The following is a 25,119-nucleotide window of genomic DNA, read 5'->3' on the forward strand; positions in this document are numbered from 1 at the left end:
AAGCAGAGATAAAGAATCAGGCAGTACTGAAGAAGGCAACAATCATTTTGATTTTTAATTACCTTCCAATAAGCCATATCTTATATCACAAGGTGAATTAAATGACTTGGTTAGGGATTTAAATTTATCAAAAAAATTAAGCTCAACAGTTAGGATCAAGGCTGCAAGGTTGGAATTTACTTTAAAAAAATACAAAACTTTTTGGCTTTTGAAGCTGACAAAAAGAACTTTCTTACTACTTAATTGACGAAAATAATTTAGTTTATTGCACAAATATTGATGAGCTTATGTTGCACTTAGAACATAAACCGAGGACTGGCGCCTTTTCATAGATTCATCCAAGTATAATTTAAAAGTGGTTCTACTACACAATGGTAACAAATATTCTTCGATACCAATCGCTTATGGTATTAATTTCAAAGAGACATACGATGTGATGAAAGATGTTCTTGAAAAAATAAATTATAAAATACATTGCTGGAACATATGTGGTGAATTGAAAGTTACAGCTATTTTGTTAGGCATGCAGTTAGGTTATACTAGGTAAATGTGTTTTCTTTGCAAATGGGACAGCCGAGCTAGGGATAAACATTATGTTACCAAAGGGTGGAATAAACAACACAACTTAGCTCCAAATGGGAAAAATATTATTCATGAGCTCTTAGTTGAACCCAAAAAATATTTTTACCCCTCTCCATATCTAGCTCGGATTAATGATAGATTTTGTAAAAGCAATGAAGGATAGTCCTGAATTTTTGTACATCAGGCAGAAATTTTCAAATCTAAGTGAAGGAAAAATTAAATATTTATTGGTCCTCAAATAAGAGAGTTGGTCAAAGATGATATATTTAACTCAATGTTATATAATGTAGACGAAGCTTGGGCTTCATTTAAAGATATTTGCAAAACTTTTCTCTGCAAACAAAAATCCGACAATTACCACGATATTGTTAATCAACTTTTTACTTCATACAGAGCAGCTATGGGATGTAATATATCTTTGAAAATACATTTCCTCCTCTCACATCTGGATTTTTTCCCGGACACCCTCAGAGACGTAAGTGACAAACACGGTGAACGTTTCCACCAAGACATTTCGGTGATGGAAAGCCACTATAAAGGGAAATGGAATACTAACATGCTAGTCGATTATTGTTGGACATTAATTTGGGTGTGCCTGAGGCTATTTATAAAAGAAAAGCATCAGCATAATCATTCTAACACAGATATGGCCATGCAAAATTATAAATTTTACAAATTTAACTATATTTTCCTTTAATTTTTTTTGAAGTGTAATTTATTTAAAACTAAGGGTGATAGAAAAAATTGTCTGTACATTTCTGTAATGTACGTAAAAAAGCAATTCAAGATATGGTAGCACGCTTAGAGAAACATAACAATTTTTTCATCTATCAGTGTTATTTACAAACCTATGTATGTTTTCATTTCATTAACCTATTATTATTTTGTGCGGTTACTAACAGTAAAACAAAATTAACGTTGAAAATAACTTTAATATATTTACAATTTATAACCTTTTTTTAATTTAATAAATAAATATTAGATATTTTATAATATACCAAGCAATAGGTAACTATTTCTGTATGATTATTTTGATAAAAACTAAATCAGGCGGCCAGTAGCTATCGCGCAATTTTGTGTACACCCAGTTCTTACTGTCTCACTTGGCATCTGTTTTGTTAACTTCAGACCTCAATGTAAAGTAGACAGACAATATATATATATATATATATATATTATTTAGAATATTAAATATATATTTTTTATTAGTATCTAACTTAGATTATAAAAAAATTCATTGTGATAAAAATTTGATTTTCCAACATGTTCATCTAACCTTTATTTATCACTTTACCAAATACTAGTACAATTAAATAATTTTAAAACATCTATTGCCTTTTTTACAAAAGAAGTAAATTGCAGGATTTGATGATGAGCATTTTATGAAAGATTTACTTTTGTTGAAGTTTGGGCATTTTAAAAATCATTAATCGAACCAGTACTCTGCCGAGTGATAAATAAGGGTTAGATGAACAACATGTTAGAATATAACATTTTTATCGCTGTTGGTTATTTTTTTAATAGCTTTTAAATTTTACTTTTCTAAAAATCTGCTTGCTGTTAAACAAAAAAAGAAAATAGAAAATAACGCACAAGTGTTAATTTATACATTCTGCTTGGTATACATTGATCATTTTAATAGTGTAAATAAATTTTTTTTGTTAGTAAATTTATCTGGCAAGTTTTATGGCACTTATATAGCGGTGTTGTAGTACAGTCTAGTAATACTCATGCTGCTCGTTAATATATATAAATAGCATGAGTTTAATGTAAATAATTTAAAAAAGTTTATTAGATACCAGGTTTTAAAAAACTTCATGTTTTCAAAAATTTTCTACTTCTTCATTTATAATTGTTTACATTCTCATTGTGTGTGTATGTGTGTGTGTGTGTGTTTGTGTTTTACAGTATCGGCTGCAGTGTTTTGATAAAAGATTCTGTACATTTAGGTAATAAATATATTTTATGTTGTTTATATAATTTTAATGTTTAATTCTACTTTATAGTTAAAATATTATTTTATAATAATTATTTATACAAATTATATTAATTGTACTGTTGTTAATATTTCCTCATTTATAGAATGGATTTTGGGTGAGTGTCGGTTGGATTCTAGTCCTGTTTATTCCAGCTATTGTTTTCTCTGTTAAATTGGCATCATTGTATCAGAAATCTGATCCATATCCTGGTCCACTTGTTGAAGCGTAAGTTCATTTTATTTTTTATCATTTATGCTTATAGAACTGTAATTTGTGTTTAAATTATTACATCAACACATTCATTATTTTGTAAACATCATTCTTTCATAATCATTATTAATTCTTAATCATGTCAGACTACTTTTTTATCTGTTTATTTTTATACAATTTTTTCCATAAACTTTGAATTACTGCTTTGATTTGGTTATTGTGGCATATATAGATTCATTTATTTATTCATCATCGTGTAATGCATAGATTCTTCAGCTCAAGGGGCTAGGTAAATACATGATTTTTCATTTATAATATAAATATCATAATTGTTAATTTGTTAGTATAAAAAGAATATTTTTGTATATTTATTTTACCTTTTAGCTGTGTTTATTTTTTGTAGTTATCTTTATTGGTCTATTTCATGTTTTTAAAATGTATTTGTGTTTCTGGGACAAGTGTCTGAATCAGCTTATTTATGGCTGCTATAAAGAAATCTTTATCTGGATGTCTGGCCAATTTAGCACATTTTTTTAATCTCATTATTGCCATTAACACCGTGCTACATGGTATTTCTTATCATGTAGCACCGACTGGAGTGGATCAAACAAGTGGAAATCCAATGGACTCCAAGTCAGGATTGAATGGGGGATGAGGTGTAGTACTTCCCGACCCAATTTGTCAATGGTTTCTTGAGTTAACTTGTGTGAGGCGTTTTCATGAAGCAGTATGATGCCTTTGTACTGTAATCCAGGATGTTTTTCCAATACTGCTGGCATCATTTTGTTGATAACCATGTCACAGTAGTACGCACTGTTTTGTTCAATGATCTTGAAAATCTACAAAAACCAATCCTTTTGCATCTCAGAAAATTATCATCATGATTTTTCCTGCTGATAATCAAGTCTGGAATTTTTCTTGATAGGTGAACTCATGTGCTTCCATTCCACGCTCTGTCTTTTTGATTCCAGTTCATAATGATGAATCCATGATTTCTCAAAGGTTAGAATACTATGCAAATAAGATAGATAACTTTCCTGCTGATACTGTTATTTCAGCTCTGTGCACATGTCTTGTCTCTTTATGGTAATCTGTCAACTGTCTCAGAATTTACCTTGTGCTTATTTTACAGTACTTGAACTTGTCAGCGATGTTGTGAACTATATCAACACTTGTAATTTTTCAGCCATAATCTCAACTGTAATCCATCAATCTTCTTGGATGAGAAAGTCCATATGATTTTCAAGCCCTGTAGTTGAAACCTCAATTGGATGTCCAGAACAGTACTTGTCACTCACTGAAATTTGGCCATCTTTAAATTTTCTTCACATTTGTAAAACATATTGCAGTTCATGTAACTTTGTATTATTTGGTCATATGAGAATAAATGTTAACCGGCGTTTAACTTCAGAAAACCAGATCAGAAGACCAGACCACTGCATGTTGTTCAACTGATTTACAAACTTCAAGAACACTTGCCTTTACAGAATGAGATTTTGAGGTAAAGAAAGCAGTTTTACTCAAACTGATCTTAAACCATCACAGAATTACTGACTTACTGTCCGGAAGTAACATAACCCTCTTACCAACTGTTTTCCCTCCATAGCTACATGTGTCTTTATTGAATGACCCTCATATTAAGAGTTTACAGTCAAATATTCATAAATATACAGTAATTTTTTCATCACTTTTTATCAAGCCACTGTCAAACAGGAAAGTGAGGACAATGAATTGTCAAAGCACTGATGTGTTGTCAAACCTGATGTTAGGTGTTTTAGAAAATTCTTTTCATCCGATCTGGCTTTTGTGTAAAATAATCTTTACTGTAGCAATTCATTCTGTTTGGATGATGAATAGTTGTCTTCTCAGTACCCCGGTATTGAATCAGGTAATATTATTTGATAATATTATATGATGTTGATAATGAGACGTGTTTATAAATTTTATGATTGTTATTTTTATCTTTTCTTATGATTCTTTGAAATCTCTAGGTCTGACTTCATAAAGAAGAAGAATGGTTAACCAGTTCATAAAATGATGCGTGACTCTGATGTTGTGCACTGTAATATAAATGTTTGAATAATTGACTATAAGAATATATGTTTGGTCTTTCAAAGAATTAAAATGAGGTCAGCGCAGTGGGGGGGGGGAGATATGAATTATGTCTTACTTTTAAAAGATTAATGTTTGAGAAAGCAAGATATTAAGAGGTATTTTGTTTGTACATTATAGTAACATAATAATGACTAAGAGAGGAGAGAAGTGTAAACGAGGGAATGAGTTGATGAACCTAAATGCCTTCCTTTTCTAACAATATGTACGTTCTCACTACCTTAACTTGTTGCATATGTTATGGGCAACCATAGAGTGCTCTGTTTATGTGTTCTCATGTTGTTCTTTGGTCAGTAGTAATTTTGGAGTCATCTTGTTGAAGACCTTCATATCTCCCAATAATTATTGGCATCTGTATTCATTCGTAAATGTAAATCATCTTTGTAACGGGCTGTATGTTATAGCGAATTTAACAAAACTGTAATGGACTGTATGAAGATAAAAAATATGAAAGGAACTGTATTTAAATGAAAAAACAATACACTTAAACTACTATATAACTGAAACAAACTAGTACTAATTGCAGAGGCCGTACTGGCGTGCAGTTACATCAAAACTCTAACACTGTTCAACTCCGACTACCCAGTATACACTGAATGTTCTTAATACTAAAGCTGCCCATAGGCAGCGCTGAGTGTCTGTCTGATTTTAAACTGAACAATCTTTTTAGAATAGATAATGTGCAGTCAATTTTTGTTATTTACTCGCTTTATATTAATTCTGTCTCTTTTTTCTTTTTTACAGTGAATATCTTTATGATGCTTATGCAGATCGTGATAACATACCTCTTGCAAAGTAAGCTATCAGTATTAATTTATAAATTAAACATTTAAAAAAATTTTGTAGGTTACTTAAACTTTTTGTCACGATATAGGTTTCCATTTTCATTTTTTTCCAGATTTAAGTATGCTATACAACAGACAATCTTAAGATCAACTGTTGGGAGAATTCTGAATGATTGTGTTTAATAAACTCATACTTTTTTTTTTTTGTCTTCAGTCATTTGACTGGTTTGATGCAGCTCTCCAAGATTCCCTATCTAGTGCTAGTCGTTTCATTTCAGTATACCCTCTACATCCTACATCCCTAACAATTTGTTTTACATATTCCAAACGTGGCCTGCCTACACAATTTTTCCCTTCTACCTGTCCTTCCAAAATTAAAGCGACTATTCCAGGATGCCTTAGTATGTGGCCTATAAGTCTGTCTCTTCTTTTAAACTCTTTTAAACTGATACTATACACCAGTAAAAATTGTTAAACTAAACGATAATATTTTTTTAGTAAAAAATAAAATGAACTTATATTAAACTGAAAAATAAATTACTACCAAAATAAAAACCATTAAAAACATAACTGAAGAAAAAACACAACATATATTTTGAATAAAACTTAAAAAACTGAAAGCTTTAACTGAAAATAATAAAGAAATCAACATTTGTCAGTAAAAATATTTGTCAACTGTATGGCGTAGACCACAAAGAGATGATACTACAAGTTATAGAACTATTAATTTCTCAGGTATTTAAGTGTAATGACAAATGTATCAGAAAGATAATTAGTATCTTAAAAAACAAAATGTTAAAGTTACCGTGAATAAGTTTAGGTAATGTACCTGCTCAAAAAAACACTTACTTTGTTTTTTTACTAAATTAGAACCAAACCGTATTCTGTCTTGCCTAAATTTTATTTAATGAAAGAGATAGTTCTATACAGATGAACAATCCTGATGTCTGCCTTCCTTTTATAAGATACCCCTTTTATAAGAAATCTTACCCTTCTATGTAACATAATGGGGATAGAACATTTACTTGTTAAAACAATTTAGACTGAATTATAACATAGTATTTCACTTTCAACTAGAAATTTCTAGAGTGTGTTTATATTGTTTTTACATATATTTTTATTTATTTATTTATTTTTCAGTTTTGTAGCATGTGAGAAAATCCCAACCGTTGAAATGAAGGGTCATAACCTTCATTTTCTTATGAGACTTCTTTATAAAAAATTGCATCGCTATATATTACTGATTTTTCTATATTTAAAATTTATTGATTTGACAATTCTTGGATTTACAGTTACAGATTGTGAATTTAATATAGTTGTGGACGGTTATGTTTTCAATAGATTTAATGAAAGAAAAAATTACACGTCTACTCACATGGAGCAGTGAGATTCAGATACAATTTATTTTGACTTTACAGGGTACAAAACACTAAACTATTGAATTATTTTTACAAAGGGTTAGATGTTGCATAGGCTATAGGAATCTGATGATTTGTTAATCTGAACAAGATAAAAAAATTTCATTACATTATTTTTTTTAGTTGTCTGTAAATATTTTTTCGGTTTTATTATAGCGTACATGGTAAGAAAAAGAAGGGTCAACGGCGTTATCGTCATGAATCATACGATAATACTAACGGTGCTGCTGCACCGGGAGGTGCTGCGGCTGATTACAGCGGCCACCTTGGTAGGACACCTGCTGACAGAGGTGGAGCGAATAGCGGAGCTCATGGCGACAATCGATATAGTGACATAGCACCAAAGTGAGTTAATTAGATTTATTGAATTACACAAAATGTTATACATTTTTCCTCTGGTAAAACTTCTTGTGAACAATATTTTATATTTAATAATGCTATGAAGTAAAATAAAAAGCATTTAATTTTAAAACAATATAATTTTTGTTAAAAAGTGATCAGTAATTGATAAAAATTGCTATAGTACCTCTCAACAATCCAACAAATATAAGAAAAGATTTGGTACTGTGATATTTAAAAAAAAGATTTCTTAAAATTACTGCTACATTAAGTGTTGCAGAAAAAGTATTATAACCACCACAAAATTAACATTCACTATAACATATACTGTTACTGTCAACATACTGCTCTGAAATACTGTTCATAAGACAACTGAAAGGATTTTGAATTGTGAATGATTTAACATCATTCACACCAGCGCAAAATTTGGTTACAATTTTAATAATTATTTTATCAGCAGCATAAATGATTATTATTTATGTATATTTTTCGTTATATATATATAATATAACCAGCTTATCAAAAAAAAACATACTATTTTATATTAACCATTCGTGACTGAAAACATACTGTAGATTACTTATAAAAGTCAATAAACAGTAAACTATTTGTCAAAATTGCCTAAAATTTGGTGAAAAAGTCAAGTTAGGCACTTAATGAGGCATATTTTTTAAATATGTTTCACACGAGTATTAGGTCAAGTAAGGCTAAAACATAGATTATGCTTGGATTATTGTTGTTTTCAGTTTTTTCATAAGTTAATCGAAAACTAATGAGGAATTAAGATAAAACCTGACAACTACAAGGGTAAGTCAATTATTATCCGCAATTTAGTTATATTTTTGTGTATGTTGGTAGTACTGTCGTGTTGCATAGATGACACATGCGTGGTTTAATTGTTGTTTTGTCTGTGAAAGTTTGATGCTGCTAGGTTAGTTCCATTATCGCTGCCCTACCAGTAACCATGGCTGCTCTGCTTTCTGTTAGCACCAAAGAAAAGCAATGTTCAGTGATCCATTTTTTGTGGTTGGAAGGCATATCAGGGGCCGAAATTCATCGAAGACTTTTGGTACAGTACGGGAACAGTGTGTTGCCGCAACAGAGTGTCTACGAATGGATTGAAAAATTCAAAAATGGTAGCACAGGTGTTACGCACGACGAAGGAGCCGGACGACCGTTTACCACCACAAATGAGGAAAACATTGAGCGTGCAGGTGACACGGTTTTCTTAAACAGACGAGTAACTATCGATGAAGTGGTACATCGTCTGCAAATTAGTCACGGTTCTGCCTACAAAATATTCCGCAAACAGACTTGGGTTTCATAAGGTCTGTGCAAGATGGGTCCCAAAACAACTCACACAGTCACATAAACAAATCCGCTTGGACATCTGCCAAAAACATTTGGATCGCTATGGTAACGAACGGGACATCTTCTTAGACAGAATCATCACTGGTGACGAAACACGGATCCATCATTACAAGCCAGAGAGTAAACGGCAGAGTATGGAATGGAAACATCCAAATTCGCCCTGCAAAAAAAAAGTTCAAGACCCCAACCATCTGCAGGAATACTGATGCTTACGGTTTTTTGGGACTCACAAGGCCCAGTACTGGAACATTATGAGGTAAGGGGCACGACAATAAACAGTGCAGATTACAGTGAGATGCTTACTGCTAAGTTGAAGCCTGCAATTCAAAGCAAATGCTGAGGACTGCTGTCGAAAGGTGTAGTATTGTTGCACGACAATGCCCGCCCACATACTGCTGCCCACACTCCTGAAACGCTCCAGAAACTCAACCGGCTCATCGTCTGTATAGTCCTGATCTTGCCCCTTCTGACTACCACTTGTTTGGTCCACTCAAAGAAGCATTAAGGAAATGTCGATTTACCTTGGACAAAACCATGAAAGAAACGGTGCATTCCTGGCTCACAGCACAACCGAAAACCTTCTTTTATGAGGAAGCTTGTGCAACGATGGACCAAGTGCGTTGAAATGCAAGGGGACTATGTTGAAAAATGATTTATATGTAAGTTTCCTATTTGTATTGCAATAAAATTTATAACTACATTGCAGATAATAATTGACACCCTCGTATTTAGAATTATTATTTAGCAAATTATTAAACTTCAAACTCATCAGCAAAGATATAGCACAACTATTGTAGCCTACTTTCTATTGTAAGATGCAGGAGATAGAAATTTGTTTTGAGTTATGTGCAAGACTTCTGTTCAAACAGCTTAGTTTGTTACTTGACATCTATACAGTAATGTTCCATTTTCACATAGTAAGCTGTAGAACTATTAAATAGTAACATGATTGTAATTTAAGTTATTCTACACCTTAACAAGTAACAGTTTGAATAGTGAAAGAAGTAAGTTGTTTACTGTAAATTATTTCATTTAATACATATTTGACTATCAAGATAACTAAATCATATTTCCTTGAAATTTTTTCTAATGAGTGTAAAAATTATAATATTAGAGTGCTTAATAATTTATTGAGGATTTATATGTAGTTTATTCTTGTGCTGGAAGGGGGGTTGTTTATTGCTTAATGTTAAATCGATGAGAAATGCTGGGAATAAATAAAAATTATATAGAAGGTTATTATAATAATGAGGCTTCGTTGTGGTGGGGTTTATTATATTTTCATTTTAACATCCTCTCTCACAGTCTGTCACTGTGATTTCATTGAAGATTAGTTTTTCATTTGTTGTTTTCTAGCGGTAGATCTCAGGATTTATTCCAGCTATTTTTTGGTACCCTGATAAAGTTTTGTAAAAACAATCTTTCCATTGTGTAGCTACAGACACAAAAGAGCAAAGTGGCCTTTGTCTGTTCTAACAGTCTACTGCTAACAAATACTGCAGTAGATTAATTTATAGAACTTAATCCACTCGAGGCCTGCACCAAGGAAATCCCTTTGTTAAGGTAGAAGTTTGATACCTGGTTTGTAAGTATACTATTTTTTTTACTTTTTTTTTGTCGTTTATTTCAAGAAACTGCCTTTTCATTTCAATTTATTACTATGTAGGAACTCACAAAAAAGTTATCAAGCTTGTTCGCTGAAGTTTTCGGACTAATTGTTTGCCACATTGGTTTGTATTGTGGATTTAGAGTGAAGAAAAACAGCTCAGTCAAAGATTAAATAATACTTGTAAAGCCCCAAATATGGCTTTAATGTTCCTTTTAAAACAGATTTATGTTTTCTTCTGCCAAGATATATTGAGAGAGTAGTTCTCAGTGCCTTCAAGCAACATCTTTTTCATTTTTATTTATTTTTGCATCAATCTGTCTGTATAAATTTTCAGTTACTTGTTAGAAATTTGTAAGTAGAAGCAGTTAGTAAGACTCCAGTGCAACCTATCTCTTTTCTCATTTTGTCTTCTGTTGTGGAATTGTGGTTGTTATGTAATGACGTTTGATATTACGTTATGTAATATCTTCTGACCCCTGCCCAACAACAGCCTACCTGTATGTTGTTTGACATACTAATTTGCATTATATGCCAGTATTTTCATTTAATAGTTTTTTGTGCTGCTATAAGGTCTTCAAATCTCTTAGTTTCCATTTAGAATATTACAGTTGCCGCCTCGTATTTTCTTAGTTATTAAAAAGAGTTACAAATTAAAATTGTACTGCATCTTAGTGGTGAGCCAGGAAAAATAATAAAAAGGAAAAGGTAAAAAATGACGTAATGTTCATTTATACAAGCATTTTCAGAAATCAGAGTCCACTGTGCAGTCATTAACACTGTTAGTTTGACACTGTAAGAGGGAAGTGTGTGTTTGCAAGTACCTAAAAATAATTTTTTTAAATATATGTATATTTTAATTATATTGAACAAAATATCAATGTTTAATGTACTTTTCTGATAACTGTCACTTGTATAAAAATATATACTTATTGGTCTATAATTTTTTAACAGCTATTGAGCTTAGTTATTAAAATCAGCTGTAGAAATCAGACTTGCTTCTATGACACTATTCCTCTATAGCCTACTTTATGAAAAATTATTTTTAACATTATGACCAAAAATTATCATGTCAACTACACAAAATTATCAGTTTAACTGTATAAGTTCTTTTTTCATCCACAGATTGAAAACCGACTAAAATTTGAACTCTTTAGAAAGAAAATACTCATTCTTAACAATCAGATTTTTGGTAAACTTCAGTATTTTGTAGACTTTACCGTTATAAATTTCTATTAAAGTTATTAAAGAAAAATAATTAATTCATAAATTTAATTTGATCTTGATTTTCTTGAGTTTACGTATTAGTGAAGTTTTCCAAACAAATGTGCATTTTTTTGGAAAGGAGAATATAACTCGTCTAATTTCTGTAATAAAGTAATGGGGTAGGAGCAGAATTTAAGTTTATCTTCAGAAAGGATCTAAAAGAGTGATCAAATCATTCACAACATAAATTCACCTACAAAATATTTCTTACCCGATAATCTTCACCGCCTTTGTTAATACTAACCAAATTAATATTGCAGAGTTAAAAGAAAAAAATACTGTTATTGTTTTTCATTCTTTTTTCAAAAGGCATTGGGATTTCCCTAATGGTGGTCCACCAAGATATCACCAAAGTCCACCATTGTCTACTGAATATGAACGACCACCTCCTTATTACTACCCTGGACCAGCTCCGTAAGTATTAATTTTGATTTTTGGTTTGTATTGTTTATTTAATATTGCAGGTCAATTGTTTTTATTATTTTAATATGATAATTCTTATTTTTATTTATTTTTTTTTATTTACTTAAATTAGATCATAAATATGTATAAGATAATATACATATATAAGAAGTTGCATACGTATTTTTCCTGCAGAGATGCATATGGGTATCCTTACACTGCGTGAAGTATAAAAAAAAAAACACAAAAACCTCACCCAATTCTAGTAACGTAACTATTAAAGACTTAAACTATTACTCAATATATATACAAAGTGAATTTATCAAAATACAGTTTTCTAGTTCATTACATAGTTTTATGAGAGAATTATGTACTAGCAATTTACAAAACAAGTGCTTTATTTATCCTGAACTAATTCTCTAAATTTTTTTACGTTTCTTGATATCAGTCGTATATGAATTTGGAAGTTTGTTGAAATTATATAACCGATGTATAAACATATGGTTTTTTCTTTTGTTTTTTTCAGTAGAAACTTTATATAACTGTAAAGAGTTACATCTTATAATCATAACATTTTATAGATGCGGTCAAACAAATGACTGCAGTAAAGATATAAAGATAGAAGTACATTTATTTTTTTAAGATTTAAGATTTTTTAAGAATAGAATGATCCTGTTGGCAGTATTAATTTCAGTTATTATTTTGATAACTTTAACATGTACATTATATAAAATTTTTAAAAGTGATTTGTTCACAACTTCCCATTCTATTATCTTGTATGTCACAATGCTATAGTAAAGTCCATACATAAACAATCTGTATTATTTCTTTTAGCCTATATAAGTTATGTATTTTATCCTTTGTAATAAATAAGCTTGCTATTTGAAAGTCCCATCTCAGATAGTATCCATAAATACTCCTATATATTTTGTATTTTCATCAATTTTAACAGTTTCATTATTTAGCTTTAATTTAAAATTTAAGGGTAAAAGATCAAGGTAATTGGAAAAAGTTATTAAAGCAAACCGCCTTAGTACATTTAGAAATAAAATAGTTGAATTTAACCAAATTTTTATGTCATTTAAGAGATGTTGTAACACAGGGTATTGTGTTTTTTGTAATAAACTCACTTTAGAACTTTTTATTTTTATTACCTGCGGTCTGTTTTTTAAATAATTCTTTATCAATTCTCTAGTAACTCCTCTTATTCCAATTTTTTGAAGTTTTTTAAGTAAAAGCAAATTATTTACAGTGTCAAAAGCCTTAGCAAGATATATTGTATTTAGCCAAGAATGTAATAACTATTTGCTATGCAATAGTTTTTCAAAATTTTTAGTGAAAGTTGAGACTAAGAAGATCGGTCTGTGATTAGTTTCTAGTTTATGATTTCCAGAATTAAAAGCAGGAGTTCCTTCAGTTAATTTAAACTGGACATTTTCCAGTTTCAAAAATAAAATTATTTATATACACTAGAGGTTGAACAATATATAAAAAAATCAAATTTAATACGCTTGCATATATACTGTCTATTCCACCATATGTATGTTTTAATTTTAAAATAGTGTTTAATGTCTCATTGCCAGATATCGATTTTAAAAATGTACTAATTGTTAATGTTTTTTTTTTATTTTCACCGTTAGATAAATCGATTGATGAATACTTAACAGTTTTGCTTTCAATTTCTTTACCAACACTTCCAAAATAATCATGAAAATAGTTATTTCAATATAAAAAATATTGAAAACATTGTCATTTTGAGGACTGTTTGTTTGTGACAACAGTTTATATTGTGGATGTAGAATCAAGAAAAATGGCTTTGTCAAAGATTAAGTAGCACTTGCTGTAAAGCTCCAAATATTGCTTTAATTTTTCTTTCAAAACAGACTTTTATTTTCTTCTACTCAGATGTATTGAAAGAATAGCTCTCAATGTCTGCAAGCAACAACTTTTTCATTTTCATTTATTTTTTACATCAATCTGATTTGATATACACACAAACACTCCTAAACAGTTTGTATTTTCAGCTCTTTTAACGGTTTCATTATTTAGCTTTAATTTAAAACTAGAAGGAAAAGATCATGGTGACTGGAAAAACGTTATGCTATTTTATCTATATTTGAAAATAGAATATTTGAATCTAACCATTTTTAAACCGTTCAAGAGATGTTGTAACACAATACCCTGTGTTACAGTGTTTGTTTTAATCTTCTTCTCGCTTTTAGCATTTAATTGCACTGGTCGACATAAAATTTGGAATTGAAAAGGGAGTAGGTGTTCTACGTATTATTTTATACACTGAATCTGTATATTTATTCCAGAACAACCCATCACATAACGTTCTGAAGTTACAACTCCAACTCTTTAAATTTATTCTGTTCCATCATTCATGGAACAAACAATACAAATATGTTAGGACGCGTATATTTTTGCTTATTCACATCTGATTTATATTGTGTTGCATTGTGTAGAGCATAGACCTATATTTGATATATAACAGTCAAATGTTGATGTCATTTCATGCCAAGCCAAAAATGTGTAGACATGTCGGTTAGTCAAGTAATGAGTTATTCAACGTGATGAAATTTTCTTCATTATAAGTTCAGAACTTGGTATGACTTGCTGTGTTCTCTAATTGTGGTAGTGGTTTTATCATACGCATATTATGAAGACTGTTTCATAAGCAATACCATAAATTTAGTGAAAGGCTTTTATGACAGAACAACTTTTGGTATTATTTTAATGAACATCAAGATTTGTTAAGGTGTGTGTGTGCATGCGTGCGCGCATACATTTTGCAATGTTTTACTACACTCCATGGTAAAACAGTATTATGAATTATTAAGAATTTAAGTAATTTATAAATTAAAACTTAATTATTTTTAATAATTAAGTATTTCTCTAATATTTAATTTCATTTCCTCCCCGTAATTGTTGACTCGTCACGAATAACATCAACAGGTTTTAATGCAGGGTTATGAAGCAGTCCATCCACCATGCCTTGCCTGTGTGCAAGATCATGTAAGCTGTTCACTAGTACCTGGGTAATTCACACAATTCCTTTAATTGTGTGAACCAGTCTTTGAACGTACCTGTCTTTGATTCCACACATGTGGAATCAAGTCCAAAGTTCATCATCTGTTAGTTCCCCGGTTAAAATGGTAGCAACATCCATCTCACTCATGGTCTCAGTCTGACTAGACTGATCAGATTCAATGGTGGAGACATTTCAGTCAAGTTTTTAAGACCCGCGTGAATTTTTGTTAACTCCTTTTCATGTTTAATGATGTATTTGGATAACCGTGAACCCAAATTCTACTTAAAATTCAATATGGCCATGCCCAATTGTTGAGCAAGGTCTGCCAGCCTTCCAGGCGAGATATCCTCTTTCTCTGAGGATACAGGGCACAAGCACTTCTTGTCCTTGGCAGCAGCCCCATAGGCTCCAAAGTACCTTGAGTTGCTGTATCTTCTTGCGGTAGCGAGCTACGTTGCTGCATGTGGAATTTTTGACTTCAGTGCCGGATTCCATTTAAAACGTGTACCCACTAGGTAAGAAAATTTTTAAGTCAAAAGTATAAACAATATGTGTCAAAAGCTGTTTGGAATTAATGAACAGCTGATCACTATGTGCGGGAGTAAATTACTTGTGCACCAATACACTTACGTTAACCTAAAATTGTTAACTAACACAATATGTCGATCGATTCTCACTAAAATACCGCCAACTTATAACAGTTGGCCTAAACTTATAACTAATATACGTCAGTAATGACTTCACGTTACTGGTTGTGTCTTGTTACTAACCCTATTATATTACAATTGAAAACACTACAATTATTAATATTATTTATATCAATAAATAATACCAGTACACAAGTCTGCAATAATAATGATATTAAGATATTAATTTTAACACTATTATTAATGAAATCCCATAATAGGTCAACTTGTCCTCCAGTAAAGAAAAAATAGAATAAAATTAAATCTGTTCTTTTCCGTCAATCAAAAATTATTACACACGTCCATTAATCAACCACCATTTTTCAACCATACATACCATTAATTAAACCAAAAATCCATAAAAACCTGTTAATCGCAGAATGAAACATACACCATGCAACACCTGTATAAGTCCCAACTCGACTCTGAATCTATACAGAGTAGTATTTTCTTAACTAATTTTGATCTGTACTGAACTTTTACAGTTCTTATTATATCCAGATCAGGTGGTTGTAAAATAGCAGTGCAGTTTGCAAGAAAAAATTCAACACAAACATTTTCTTAAAATTTACTTAATTTTCAATAAAAGTATCTGTGTTGCAGTTTTCAAAACTGCAACACAGATACCCAAAACAGATGCACAAAATTTTTTTTTGTTTGATTCATTAGTTAAAATGAAATTTTTTTAACATAGTTGTATATGGCTAGACAAACAAAAATGTTGAAAAATTCATTAAACTGGATATTTCGTTATACTGATATTCATTATAAAAGAATTCAATCTTATATTATACATTATATTTTCTTATAGCTTGCCCTAGGTCTTATAGATTATTTACAACTGTCTTTAAATGTTACAGTGACATGTTGTTTAAGATGAAAAGAGTAAAGTTAGTCAGTAAAACTGATAGGAGAGTTATGAAAAAGACAGAAAGGAACAGTAATAATTTGGAGAATTCTTTTATTTAAAAAAATGTATTTTTGAAGATAAAAATTTTAACTTCTTGAGCTAATAGCTCTGTAAAGGTATTTAATTATTATATTAAAAGAATGACAATGATTTTAAAAAAGTATATAAAGTGCACACATTATATTAGCAAGGGTGAGGGAAATTTGAAATTGTTATCTCCGCTTCTGGAAGCTGGTGGTCAAATGAACGATATTTTATATAATAAATGAATCGCAGGTTCTCAGAACACTTTAATATCTATGCATGAGATTACAGTGAGGTTCCCAGATTACTGGGAAAGAGGAACTAAATAACTAATTATTCTTAAATTCTTATACCGAGGAGATTGTAGTGGTTAAGTGCACATCAAGAACCTATTATGGATTTCAGTAATCTAATTCTGTAATTTATTGGCAGAAAAACTGACGAGTGAAAAATTTCATGCATTTCAGTTTGAAATGTATTTTATTAATTATTAAACTGAAATATAATTATTATGAAAACAGATAAAATTTAATGTTAAACAACAGATTGCAGGTTTAATGTGTAATCTATGAGTATAAGATTGCAACTGCCCTGAAAATAATAAACTTCTGCTTCAAATTCACTTGATATCTCTAATATACCATTTATAAAAGATTTTATGATAAATTCTGTACAGAATTATGAATGAGGAATTCAGTTAAGTTGAGTCAGTGACTGGATACAGATATTTATCAGAGGACCTTTGGAGATCAAATCTTTCTATAAAGATCAGTATTATTTATTACTTTACACATAAATCTCATCAGAAACTATTATCTTGCGCTTCTTAAAGGACAGTTTTATTAACTATATAAAATGCTTTGAAGAACAATAGATAAAATGCTTCAGAAATTACAGAAGGTTAGCAGAATTTAATTGAGACGATCAAGTCTGAATGTAGTAGATGAAATGTACATGTACTAACACTATACTCTTGAGCAGAACAGTAGAATAGAGAATGATAACTGTAGTTGTTATAATTGTTAGCTAATTAATAATAAGTTGCATAAGAACTTGGTTTCAACCAGGCTGAAGCTGCAAACAATTTATTGATACTTAACCAAACAGATAGGTCTAGTTTCATGCCAAATCACAAAGAAATTATTTTATATCTGGTCCTATGGATCTGAAATTCATATGTAGGTGAAAACATACATTTTTCATTACAAATTCAACGTAATAAAATCAAGCTTTTGTGTTGTACTGAAAGGTGATTTTTTTAACAAGCGAACTCTTTTCAAGCATTATGTTAAAAATCTTTATAGATTACTTTCAGAAAGATTTAAAATTAAATAAATAAAAAGTTCATCAGATGCATTTTTTGTTGGCCTTCCTGAATAATGTGATGCAGATGAGAGTGTTTTCTAACTAAAGAACCTCCCCACCTTCTCACCATTTCTCACTATTTTCTGATAAGCAATCATTAATCCTTTCATTTCATATTAATTTGCAAATTTATCCACATCGATTGTTTCATTGACCAAAAAAAAAAAGGTTTAATGCATTAGCAATTTTTTTTTCTTACCAAGATTAAAATCGCATTGTTTATTTAATCGAAATAGTGAATAGTTATCATAGAAAAAGTTTTTAATGAAAACTTTCCTTTGACATTATCTTTACGTTCACTGTAAACAAACATGTATTCTCATTAAACTTTTGTATAAATGTTAACTACTTTTTATATTTGTTGCTTATAATTATGTATTTGTTAAACTAATAAATATATCAAAATATAGCCAACTACTTATAAAAAAAAAAAAAAAAATTATAAATGTTTCAGAAAAACCTTGAGTGCATGCAAAGAAAAACTAATAGAAGCGTATAAAATTTTACACCTTGCTTATAAAAATCTGTTTTAAAAGACCATTTAAAATATTTATTTCCCAAGTTTAAAACAATCTCTGCTTTTTATTACCAAGTAAAAATAAAAAAGAAGCATCACTTTACTCATAGAATGTAACAAACAAAAACATACTACTGAAAAACCGTTGAGCATTTTGATGGTGTCATATTTCATAAGTTGTCTCAGTGCAGCACCATATATTAAAAACTTATTTGTGTTACTTGTATCGACTAAAATAAAGTGTCAAAGGGAGAAAAATTATCGCCCGTGAACTGAAGTCAAAGTAACTGCTGAAAGGAGATAAAAGTTGAATAAACCTGTGAAAGGATTTACAGTATTACAATTTTCATGAGCTTTTTCTTAAATCTTTTTTTCAGGACCAGTCGGAACTGAAGTCATTCAATGGAAAGAAGTAATTTGAATAATTTTTTGTCTGTTTTTAACTTGGATACAAGACGTCATCAAGTATGAATGATATCCATCGGTATTGTATCATGCAGTATCATTGGAGTATATTATCATGAAACAGTGTATGTACGTACACATAAATAAAACAAAAACATTTTAGCATCATATAGTATAAAAACAATGTAGATTATTTTATTTATTAAAACTTTAAGCTATTTGGAAAAAAAACCCAAAAGACATAGTAATTATCTCATTAAGACATGGTAATTAATGTAATTGTAATATTATTAATAATATATTGTTACGATAATCATAATGAGTAATCAATTAATCATTGATTTTATTTTATTTATTATGATTTAAAAATGGATAAAAGATTTTTTTGTGTGCATTATTAAACTTTTGATGTTTCTGAAATCTATAAAAAAATAAGTGAGCTAGATCGATGTAGAAGAGGGAAGATAGTTTTCCTCTTCTTATTTTGTGATGAATATTAAATTAAATCGATGTGTTATTTTATTGCGATTAATAACTACAATTAATTTTATCTCATTATTTTGACCAAATTTAATATTTTAGATTTTTTTAATTCTACAATTAAAAGTTTTCTGATATTTTTTATTTATTTGTGTTTTTTGTATATTGATATAATTAGTATATATATATATATAATTATTCTTATAAATATTTAACAACCATTATTACTATAGTTATTAACTTTTCCATTATTTTCTGAATAATACCCTAAACTTAATTTTACTGTTTAAGAATATCATCTTTCTTTCCTGCTGTTCTTGTAAGTAATCATTTTTTACTCGCCATCTTCATTCAATATATAAAAAGAAAGTTTATTAACAGTTTAATGTATGAAATTTTTCTTATTAAAAATTTACTTAATATTTTTATTAAAAAGTTTTAATTATTTAAGAATTTTACTTGGAAAACAAATTGAAATTGTTATCTGTTGTACACAGCAGTTGACAGTTATTCTGTTTTGTTTAGGAAAAAGAGCAGTAATTTTCTTACTAATGGAATCTCATTTTAAAAAAAAGTATAATAATTATAATATCTATATATATTGTGAGATTTTAAATGTAAAGTTTGAGTTTTTATTATCAAGAGTAAAAGTTAAAACATACAGTAATGTATCCCAGTTTGTAAGTGATGCAGTAGAGTTCTATTTATTTTACCTAACAGGACTTACAGATATAAAAAAAATGAGTTAGCATGAATTTTTCAGGAGATTTCCAAATAATCCCAATTATTTTTACTACATTAACCTGTAGTAAAAATAATTAAAATAATATTTTAATAGTAAAATAATATTTTTACTACAGTAACCTGTAGTAAAAATAATTTGGATTCTATTGTACAGGTTGATATTCTTGGAATTCAATATCTGATTTAGTAGGATGCACATTTCTTACCTCTTGACTCATTAATACATATAGCTGTTATGATAAAATCTTTAGACATTTTTTATTCCGTTTTTTGAAAAATAAAGAAATCTTGATTTTAATATGGAAAAGTTATAGAGCATTTGTTATTCTTTCTTCTATTATTTTAATCATTACTACTCTTTTTGTATTATAAAGTATATTTATAAAATAGTAATATTGTATTCATATAGTTTTTAGTAATTAAGAATGTTATTACTCCAGGGATAAGAAATTATAAAAATAAAAGAGTTAAATATATTTTTTGTATTTTCTTAACTATGTAGACTATATTATTATGATGTAATAATATATATGTTTGTTTTTGTTTATGAATTTTTTTTTGTAAAAAATTGAATTTGAATAACCATTTTTCTATATTGTTTGATCATGTGACATGTAAAGGTAGGTGTGTGTATGTGTGTGTGAAGATTTGTATAAATCAATATATTTATTGAATATTGTATCTACATTTATGTAACAAGTTAATTTATCAAACATTAACTATTGTATCAATCTAATTAAATGTAAATTGTTTTATTTTAGTTTAAAAATCAAGTTGCTTTAAAGAAAATAAGTTGAACACTTACAAATTGAAAAATTCTTGGTAAACTATACTTTACTTGTATTTTAATAAAGTATAAACTTTCTCGGTACTATTGTAACATAAATTGTAACTTGGATCGCATTGATAACATAGTTAATAGCTGAAGGTTTGAAGAATACAATAGTATTTTGGTGTCAGTCATCTGACATATTTTGGTGTCATTATCTGATTATCTTCATTTTTTTAAATAAAAGACAATTTTATACTGAAATAAATGTTGGTATAAAATAATGTGCTTCTACTGATACAGTTATCTTGATTATTTTCCTGTATTAAAATTTAAGATTTTAAAATTATTTGATCGTCTTATTATTATGAAACTAAAATGTTGAATTTTTTTGTGTTCCATAGTTTTTCTATATCATTACATAAACATTAAGAACTATGGTTTTAAGTTTAGAAAAAGTAACTATCGCTAATATTCATATTAACATTAATACTGTCCATGTTTATTAAAAATATAATAATGAGATTGAATATTTCATTTTTGTGGAGAAATTGTATCATTGAAGTACGTAATTAAAGGTGAATCAGCATTAATGATGATTGTCATTTCCTGTTTATAATAGCGGTCAGGATGTGTTTTGTATTATTTGGATGTGATGTTTAACTAAATTAATAATAACAGTGATAACAGTTTGTATTTAGAACTGAGCTTCAGAGTAACCACACCCGACTTTTTTATCAATTTCAGTACCACATTTTTAACTTGGTGCTGATTGATTAATAAAGCCCTCCGCTGCACTTTGACTCCATTGAAAAAAAAAGTTTAATCCTTCATTGTGAATATGACCGATTGGGGTAGCATATTTTAAATAGTCGATAGAATTTGTATGAGCTTATTCTGAATGTTCACCTCGATTAACCTGGAGAATTTTTTAAAAAATTGATATCAAATTGTTGTCTATTTCTTAAAGCGTGGTATACATTGCCAGTCTCCGATTGCTTGGTAATCTTTCTTTTTGTAATTTTACATGTGAATTATTTTTAAATGATTATTCCGAATATCATTCGCTTTTGATGCGTATGTTGATCTGTATTTTTATAAAGGAAATGAAACATATTGTTCCTGTCATTTTATCCTTTTCGGTTAATCAGTTAACTCATAAATACAGTAATCTGTTGATTGAATTTCCAATTGAATTTGCCATTAGAGACAAAATACTTATCTGGATATGAATTAAAAATTGTTTAAAGAGCATTTCCATTTTTATTCTCCACGATATAAATCTTTTGGAACATACTAAATAGTTTTATAAGTTTTGGTAGTGCCTTTGATGTTCAGTATTTTAAAGTTAAATAATTATGTGCACCTGCTAATGAGGTATAGCGGGCAGCATATTGCTGTGCACATAGGTTGACAGTTGGGTTACCCTGATATTATTAATAATCCTGAAAATATCTTGTACTATATAAGTATACAGAGCTATACGAGATAGACTGATAGGACAGGTAGAACAATTGGACAGTCATTCCTTTACAAAAACGTTTCTCTTGCCTGCAATGTGCACAGCTATATACCGCCCGCTGTATGTTCTTATCCCACATGTTTCTTCCTTTGGTAAAAGTTGTAATTCGTGACCTGTGTTTACATTTTTCAAACAAAGAAACTATATTTTATATCAGGATTTAAATGTAAATCGATTTCTGTAATTTATATAAAGAAATATTTAAATAAAATTAATAAATAAATAAACTATTTATTTTGTTGCAGCTATTACTTGTTTTATTTATATTTTTATTTAAGCTATGAAAAATGTTCAATATCTTATTCATATTGTGTGTGTGTGTGTGTCACATCTTTCATTGCCACTCATCTCATTCTGTGTATTACTTTCTCTTCTGAAATATTATTTGATATTTTTCCCAGTACTAATTAAACTTTTTGTTATGTAACAAAATGTTATTATAATGTTTCTTACCAAATAGACAGATGAGATGTCAAAATATTTAATAGCAACTGGTTGTACTCTCTTTGATCTCACCATCATGGCAACATTAGTAGAGCAAATGAGTTCATCTGTGTCACCATGCTGAATTATTGCCTAATCAGTCAATGAATTAAAATTTGAGATGTTGTAGATCCTGTTAAGCTATAAAACTGTATTATTAAATCTTTTTTTTTTAATGTTCTCTGTAGTTTAATCTATTAATTAATTTATATAAATAATAATTTTTTACTACGAGGGTAAATTAAATATAAACGGGTTTTTTTAAATATTTATTTATTGAAAAAATAAAAGGCAAATATAATTTATTTTTTTATATAGTTACATAGTTTTCTGCTTTAGAAGTACATCTTTCTCAGCAAGAAGGAAGGTTTTTTATCACAGCATCGTAGAATGAAGCCGGTTGTGTCAGGAGCCAATTGGAGATGAATCCTTCACACCCCTGTCTTCAAATCGTTGCCCTCCTAGAGCTTCTTCAAACGGCCCAAACAAATGAAAATCGCAGGCCGATTTTGAGTCTAGTGCATTTCTTCTAGTTTTGAGACTGCAGTATGGGGCCTGGCGTTGTCGTGGAGGAGGAAGGATAGCCTCCTGAATCAGTTGGTCTCGTCTTTTGTGGCAATATGCAGCCCTCCTCACCTCATTCAACAGCTCGTAGTAGTAAGCAGCATTGATTTTGTGTTGCTTATGCCAAAAATCGATGAACAAAATGCCTCGCCGGTCGAAAAAAACTGTTTTGAAAGAACCTTGCCAGCTGACAGTTGAGTCGGCTTTCACTGGGGCTGTCTCCCCTTTTCTCCTCCATTCCATACCGGCTTGTTTCGAGTGGGGAGTGTATTGGTGGACCCATTTCATTGCAGGTGACGATCCGATTCAAAAATTCATCACCTTCTTTTGAAAACCTTGCTGTAAGCCTCTGACAGACCTCAAACGTCTCAACTTCTGATCTGCCATAAAAAGGCGAGGGACGCATCTGGCACACACTTTATGGAACTATAGGTCATTTGTGATGATCACTTGACAGCTCCTATAACTTATTACAACCTGTTCTGCAATTTCAGATACTTTCACCTGTTAATCGTCTTCAAGAATGTCTCAAACTGCGCGAATGTTTTCGTCTGTAATGCTGGTTTGAGGACGGCAATTGTGTTCCTGATTTTCCGCTCATTCTCGCCTTATCTTGAACTCTTTATGCCAGGCAAACACATGAATCCTTGACAATGTTTGGTCCCCAAACTGTGCAGTCAATCTCCGGAAAATTTCCATCGCTTGAACTCCTTCATGAGCAAGAAATTTTATAATTATGCACTGCACAGTGGAGGTGTGCACTGTTACTTCGACATCATGAGCATTACTGACGAATTGGTTGGGGGTGTGGAATGGCCGGCTCTTCCTACTCCTAATGACTCCACCCAAGTGTACCAAAAGCACGGATCCAGTCCTACCAACCATAGATGCTCAGGAACAAAAATCCCATTTATATTTTATTTACCCTCGTATTAGTGTAAAAATTATAAATTGGTTATTTTTTTAAACTAGGTGTTTTAGTATTATTGAAATTGGTTCCATTTATTGATATTATAATCATTATTTCCATGTTTTGATAATTTTTATTATAATTTTTGACTGATATTGTTTTATTTGTTGCATTAGTTACATATTTTCAAAATTGTAATTTTTTATATTAAAATGATTCTTTTTTATTAATTCTTTGTTGACTTTTTTTCATTTAATGTTTTTTTTTCATATAATTTTTATTGTTTTAAACATGAACTAGTACATTTATATTAATAGACACATAGTAGCGTGTTGCAGATATAGGCTGTCTTGACCCTTCACTGTCATGAAGAACACCAATTTATGGGTGGAGGCTACCTTTTAACTGTCTACTTGTTTGTTTTTTTACATTGTGTTTATCTCAATCCTGATTGTGATATTACTTATTTAGGAAGTAAAAAAGCATTCAAAAAATATATAGTTGGAATATTTATTAAAACAAACATATTATAAACTGGAAACTTTATTTGTGAACACTGTTTGCACGCATATTATTTATCTGTTTTAATTTTAATGATTATTTGTATGTGATTTATTTATCTTTAAAACAAATTTT

At 29.7% G+C, this 25,119-nt stretch overlaps 1 protein-coding gene across 1 annotated transcript in view; it reads left to right on the forward strand.

The window, feature by feature from the left end:
• Nucleotides 1-22,772, forward strand: part of LOC142330161 (prominin-like protein) — a 231,974-nt gene extending 209,202 nt beyond the window's left edge. The window contains exons 15-19 of the mRNA XM_075375268.1: nt 2,665-2,786; nt 5,628-5,678; nt 7,243-7,431; nt 11,978-12,082; nt 18,984-22,772. Of these exons, the coding sequence (XP_075231383.1) occupies nt 2,665-2,786; nt 5,628-5,678; nt 7,243-7,431; nt 11,978-12,082; nt 18,984-18,999 (483 nt within the window). The 3' untranslated portion in view covers nt 19,000-22,772. The remainder of the gene's footprint in view (nt 1-2,664; nt 2,787-5,627; nt 5,679-7,242; nt 7,432-11,977; nt 12,083-18,983) is intronic.
• The last annotated feature ends 2,347 nt before the right edge of the window (nt 22,773-25,119 follow it).

The sequence above is a fragment of the Lycorma delicatula genome, chromosome 9, assembly GCF_047948215.1.
Source record: "Lycorma delicatula isolate Av1 chromosome 9, ASM4794821v1, whole genome shotgun sequence".
In the NCBI taxonomy this organism is placed as follows: domain Eukaryota; kingdom Metazoa; phylum Arthropoda; class Insecta; order Hemiptera; family Fulgoridae; genus Lycorma; species Lycorma delicatula.